A 6,715-nucleotide genomic window follows, 5' to 3' on the forward strand; every position below is an offset into this window, starting at 1 on the left:
TTCTTTGGACGGTTTACCTCAAAAAGGAAAGTTATGGCAAGTGACGCTTGTTCAACAGTTATGCTTTAATAATAGGAAAAATAATAAAAACACTGCAACATTTCCCGTCAAAATAATGATTCTTAAATTTTGTTAACAGCAAATTTAAAAGTCCTGAATAAATTAAATGCAACCCTCTATAAATACAACTAAAATCTTTGATTATCTTCTGCTGGCAGTACAAAAAAAAGAGAGAGAAATTGCTAAATAATAATCAGAAGGAGACATTTTCACCTGAAAGCAAAAACATAATTTTATTAGGTCACAGTCAAAAAAAAAAAAAGAAAAAAAAAGCAACCCTCTGAATGGTTTTATTCACACTAATTTGAAATGAGTTCGCAAAAATGATAAATTTGATAAAATGATAATTTTTTGACTTAACATTTCTGTTTCATTAGGTTTAAAAATGCTTTTAATTTTTTTTCTCCGGTGGTTTCACAGCCTTGTTTTTTTTTTTTTGAAATTTGACGGAATTAAATCTATTTTAGGGGTATTTTTCGCGGGCTTTTGAATGGTGCTAAAATTGAACTGGTTGGATAATTATTTGGGGTAGAAAGAGCCATTTAATGCCACTTTTGGACCTTAAAATTTGAACGGTTCAGTACTTTTTTGGTGTTTGAAAACCCCCTTATGTTCCTTCTCGGATGCCCAAGTTCCTCCCTGCCGAATTTGGTCGAGATCTGATGTAAACTGTGGATTTGTATAGAAAACATACACACACACATATACACATATATTCTCTGTTTTATTTATATAGACTAGCTGCATTGCCTGGCTTGCACAGTCTACCTCGAAAATAAAAGTTATGTCAAATGACACATGTTCAACAGTCAGGCTTCAAATTAGAGGGAGAAAAAAAAAAGACTAAAATTTCCTGTCTAAACAATCATTCCTAAAGAAAGAAAATGTCAAATCAAAAATTCCCAAATATATTCAACACAACTTTCTTGATTATCTTTTGCTGGCGGTACAAAAAAAAAAAAAAGCAGAAAGAAGATAAATCTTCAAATAATGATCAAAAGGGGAAATTTTTACCTCGACAAAAACAAAATTTTATTTCTTTGCAGTCGAGAAAAAAAAAAGTGCCAACCTTCTGAAACTAAAATTACGCTAATTTAAAATGTGATCACACAAACGATAATTTTCCGATTTAAAATTTCTGTTCCATTTGACTTAACAGTGTTTTTTAATTTTTCCCGGTGATTTTACAGCCTTTTTTTTTAATTGGAAGAAAATGAATCTGTTTTATTTAATTAGATTTTTCCATTTTACTTTTCTTTATTTCTTTGTGATGCATTGTTTGCATTAACACTTTACTTAATTAAACCATTTATTTTCAACTCCTTTTTTAATTTTTTTCTCTCCACCCCTCCACTCCACTACTTTTCAGGTGGACGTGGATCCAGAAGAGGAATTGGATCGCTTAAGAAAAATTCCGAAAACGCTGCTTGGAGAAGAAGATGCAGGTAAAGAAGAGAGGGAAAGGATTGAAAATTTATGCCGTGCCAGACTAGAATTTGCAATTCAAGAAAGACAGAATGCTCGACGTTTTGTGAAAGTTTTCCAGTCATTTTTGCCTGAATTACTCTCGATTCGTAGCTCAATTGAAACTGATCAGGCCCTGCAAGAATTTTCTTCAAAATACTGTGAAGGTATATTTATCTTTTAATATTTTGGGAATTTATTTATTTTTTAATGTTTTGTATAGTTTTTTAACTTTGTAAATTGTTAAATTATCTTTTTGAACCTTTTTTTTTTCCAGTTTAAACATTAAACGCTGTTTAAACCAGGAGCAGAAAATCATTCAAAATAATAAATAAAAATGTTTAAATTGTAAATACAAATATTTATATGGTTTTCTCCTTGAGCCCATAGAAACTGGCAGAGTTTATAGAAAGGTTCTCAATTGCTACATTACATGGGTCATTCTACTGTCTTAGGCTGTGATATGTTCCTCACATAATGCCAAATCTCGAAAAACTTTTATTTTTCACAGTAAAGAAATACAGATCTAGAATTGTTTCTATCATTTTTAACTCTCATTTGTATTTTTGCAATGGATATATACTTTTTTTATTTAGTAAGAGACCTTTCCGGAGCCAAACACTGTGGAATGCACCATATATTATATTCTATAACTTTAGGCAACATTTCAATTTTTAAACTGTCGTCCTAGTGGACTTCAATGATAAAGCATGTATATGCTTGGTTGTAGATTTTTTATAAAACTTAAAACGTATAAAACAGATTTGCAAAATTTTAGTTTGCATAGAACCAATTAACTATACAAGCAAAAATAGTGCATTCTCTATGCAGATATAGTCTGCAAATTTATTCTCATGTCTGATTTTCTGATGCATATGTTTAAACAAATGTAATTGCACATTTATATTCCATTGTAAAAAGTTATGATTTTAACATTACAAGTTAAAATTTTTAAAGTATCTAACTTACTAAAAAAAATCAAAAAAAAAAAAAAAAAAAAAGAAAAAGAAACTGCTTACTAACTTTTGTGTCACTTTAAAAAAAACTTGAATGCAAAACTAAAACTGCACAGAATGATAGTAATTTTTTTTCTATTTGCACTTTTATGCTTTTCAGTTTTTTTCTTATTTAATTTATTTATTTTGAAAGGTTTATGGCAGTCTCAACAAACTATGAAAGAAGCTACTGATAGTGATGTTATGTCTCATATTACAATCCTGAATGCTGATGGTATATATTTGGCCTTATATTCGGCACTGCTATTAAATTTGAAACTCATTCGAAAAAATTATTACAGAGATCCTTCATGTGACATACCATTAACAGAAGTGAGTAATGCAGTGATGCATTTTCTGCATGTGATTTTTTTTTTAAAAAAAGGGTTTAACTTCAAGAGTTTTAAACTATGTATATACTTTCAGGAACAATTTATTGAAGAAGTTCATGGCAGTGGTGTTTTAGTTTACCTTTCTGCTGTTTGGCTTGCTGAGTTATATCAACAAGTTCTGGCCACGAATTTGCTTGAAGAAGCTGGTTATAAACCTGTGTCATTAGAAAATTATGCTCTGGTGAATCTGCTATCTGGTATGACAAAGCAATAAATCTGGCTAGAACTATATTTCTATATTTTAAAATAACTATGGGTTCCTATTATGTGTAACTTGTAATTTTCTTAGCAATTAGGACTGTTTCAAAGTAATGAGTCGTTTATTTCTCAATCAGTACTTGACTTTATTTCAATGGTTTTAGTAGCAAACCTGTAAATTTGTTGTATTCTTTAAATGTTAAAATTTTTAATAATTGTATCCCAAAAAAGAGATTTTTTCTGAATGTAGGGTTGTATACTTAATGCAATTGTTTTTAGAAAACAGGAAAAACCACACCTGCTTATATGTAGACATTAATTTTTAAAAGCTGGGGAGGGTAATTGCCCTTAGTCTTTGATAGAAAAAAGTGGTTATTCTGTTTTAATAACCTTTGTTTTATTCATTGTGACAATATTTCTAACTGTGCATTATTATACTATTTTGGTAAGATTATGTGTGAGGTTAAATAGCTAATTGATTTAAAATGTTAAAAATGATATTTTACCATCACATTCAAAGTAAATTTATATGTAATATTTCTGTACTTGAAAGTAGATTAATTGACTTTGTGGACTCTTTAAAAGCATTTTAAAGGAACATCATGTGACCTTTTTTTAATCAAAAAAATATATATTGCGGGGGGGGGGGGGGGGTAATACTTTTTACTTTTCAGTGCTCCTTCCAAAAACTATTTCTGTATCCTCTTTTGTGTCGGTATATTGCATGTAATTCAATCAGTAAGTCATGCTTTAAACAAATAAATATTTTCCACTGATAAAAGCCTTTGCATATTGGTTTAAATACCATGCTAAACTAAACAAGATTACATCATAAGAAATTTCTTCTGCTGTACGTATATTTCCTTAATGCATGCAATGTATCAATTCCCTATTGTATTTTTAGACATTGATCTTGAACATGGATGGAATAAGTAAGTGTGCCATTGTGTTATCAAAAGGCTAAAAAGTATTTCTGAATTACTGGGCAGACTCATATTGTTGCAGAAGAATTAGTAAATCTGTTTGTTGAATGATTGTTCTGTTGTAGAGAGCAATACTTAGTTCTAAAATTGTGACAGTACTAGCGAGTAGCTTAATCTTAAATTCTGTTTAAAGTGTGTAATAAATGAAAATATATTGTTTCTTATTGTTTAATGATCTTTAGATAAACTTCATTTCTTATGCTGTTTGTTTTTGTCTGTTTTAGAATGAGTTATTTTTTATTGCATCAGTAATATAAATTTTGGGTAATGTGTGCAAAACTTTGCTAATGAAGTGTTGATAGGGTTATGACTATATCAGGTTTTATTTATTTGTATATATATATATGTCCCCCCCCCCCCCGAAAGAAATTAAATATAAGAACAAGTTGCTTGGCTGATGTTTATTTATGTGTTTGTTTTGTTACCAAATCATCATTTTTATATTTTTTATAATTGCATTCATTATTTTTGCATGGTTTTTCATTTGTTTATTGTATTAGCATTTTCTTCATTGATAGTTTTATTTATTTGCTTGCTTTTTGTTTTTCTTTTTGAATTTTAAGTTTGCTTGCTTTATTCTATTCTTTTTTTTTTTCTTTCTTTTGATTTCAATTCATAGGTTTGCTCTTTGGTACTGATGCATGGTGGATTCACAATATTTCAGATGTTGATGGCCTAGGAAATTCTTTCCCAGGTGCTCAGCAGTTAGCTGACTACAGACGCTTAGAGAGAGCTATAGTGAACACCCAATCTACTCCTAATGTTGATGCAGGTAGTCAACTTTTTGATGCTCTCTGCTATTCTTCTTGACTTTGTTTTTTAAGCATTTAAAATAATAAGGCAGAAAATTCTCATTTAAGTTGTGTGTTTTACGTATTAGTCCAGGACATTTACCAAGGGCCATATTTCTCAGGCTATTAATCTGCAAATTATTTTTAAAAAAATAAATAAATAAGTAAATACATTGTCTGATTGTACTATGCAGGCTGCTACACATTGCATAATAAGCTACAGTAGAAGACCGTTATAACGCACGCCTTGGGACCAGAGTTTTTTTGTGTTACACAGGTTATTGCGTTATATAGATCATTTCACAAATTTTGAAACTAATATTCAGAATATGTCTATATATTAGCAATTCAGAATGAGTTTTATCTGCAATGAGTATTAAAGCACCAATAATACAATTAGTTATTCACAAATAAATATGTTTCACAATCAAAATCCTGCATTTCTGCTAGCTTCATGGTTTGCATAACAGCTGCATTTTCAAGAGCCATCTGGTATTTTTTGTTTACTATGAGTACTAATTTTCAATTTAAAAGTTTTGAAATAAGATGGAAAGATGAAAAACTTTCAAAATTTAATTTGCCTAACCATTTTTATGTTTGCAAAGCAAAACAGAGGGATTTTTTAAACTTCGAAGCCTATTGTTACTTTCTTCTATATCTAATATATAGAAGAAAGTATTGGATTCGTGCAAATTTTCGAATTTAGAATTTTGACGGATTCGAACGTTTTGAGGTGTGCTGAGTTCATTTCGACTATTTTTGGAAAATGTCTGTCTGTCTGTGTGTGTGTGTATGTGTGTGTGTATGTATGTGTGTCACGTCTGTGTGTGACCAGTTTTTTGTGGCCGCTCTACAGCAAAAACTACCGCATGAAATCGAACGAAATTTGGTACACATATGTGCCCGTATGTGAACTTGTGCCCATTGGTTTTTGGCGCGAATTCCTCCAAGGGGGGTGGAGCAATGGGACGTTTTTTGAGTTACGCGTGATTGCTATTCCTCAGGAAGTAACTGGCGGAATCAAACAAAATTTGGTCCATATGTTGCCATTAACAGGAACAGGTGCTGATTCAATTTTGGTGTCAGTAACTCAAACGGGGGTTGAGCTATAGAACGTTTTTTTGTTGTCAATTGTGACTGCTGTATCTCAAGAAATAATGAACGTAATGAAAGAAAAATTTATCGGCAAGTAGCCCTTAGTGGGTATAAAAGCTGATTTTATTTTGGTGTCAACAGCTAAAAAGGGGGGTAGCGCAATCGCCCGTTCTTTTTTTCCGTTGTGAGTGCCCTATCTCAAAAAGTAATGCTACGTTCTGGTTGAAATTTGGAATATATGTGAATCCATATGTAAACAGGCTTTGGTTCAATTTTGGCGCCAATCGCGCCAAGAGGTGCTGATTTATTTTTATTATCATTATTTTTTAGCGAATAAAAATAGCTTTATTAGTGCAACAATAAGAAAGATAAATTGTATTAGATTATCGTCTGCTTATTTCTCGTGATTTTAATTGTATGGAAATGATCGGAAATATTATTTCAATGATTTAAAATTTTTAACTGTTGCCATCTTATGTTTGTTAACAAATAAAATATTTGTAATTAAATCAAGCAAGGCTTTTAAAATAACTTTCAATTTTCGCTCTTTGCTTTGCTTTTGCAATAATGCAGACATTGGGATGGTCGTCAAGTTTTTTCATGTGTACTTTTGTTTTTGTTGGGAATATTGCTTCCTCGTCAAGCATGGGGAGGGATCAGAAAAAAAAAAGAAAAATATAGAAGAAAGTTTCGTGATGGCCACAACATACTAGTTTACTTCTGAAAAGTAGTGCGGT

At 30.8% G+C, this 6,715-nt stretch overlaps 1 protein-coding gene across 1 annotated transcript in view; it reads left to right on the plus strand.

The window, feature by feature from the left end:
* The window catches only part of LOC129226368 (brefeldin A-inhibited guanine nucleotide-exchange protein 3-like), a 129,138-nt gene that overhangs the window by 32,272 nt on the left and 90,151 nt on the right, over positions 1–6,715 (plus strand). The window contains exons 13-16 of the mRNA XM_054860972.1: positions 1,430–1,505; positions 2,674–2,852; positions 2,946–3,108; positions 4,712–4,864. Of these exons, the coding sequence (XP_054716947.1) occupies positions 1,430–1,505; positions 2,674–2,852; positions 2,946–3,108; positions 4,712–4,864 (571 nt within the window). The remainder of the gene's footprint in view (positions 1–1,429; positions 1,506–2,673; positions 2,853–2,945; positions 3,109–4,711; positions 4,865–6,715) is intronic.

Source organism: Uloborus diversus, chromosome 7, assembly GCF_026930045.1.
Source record: "Uloborus diversus isolate 005 chromosome 7, Udiv.v.3.1, whole genome shotgun sequence".
NCBI lineage: Eukaryota > Metazoa > Arthropoda > Arachnida > Araneae > Uloboridae > Uloborus > Uloborus diversus.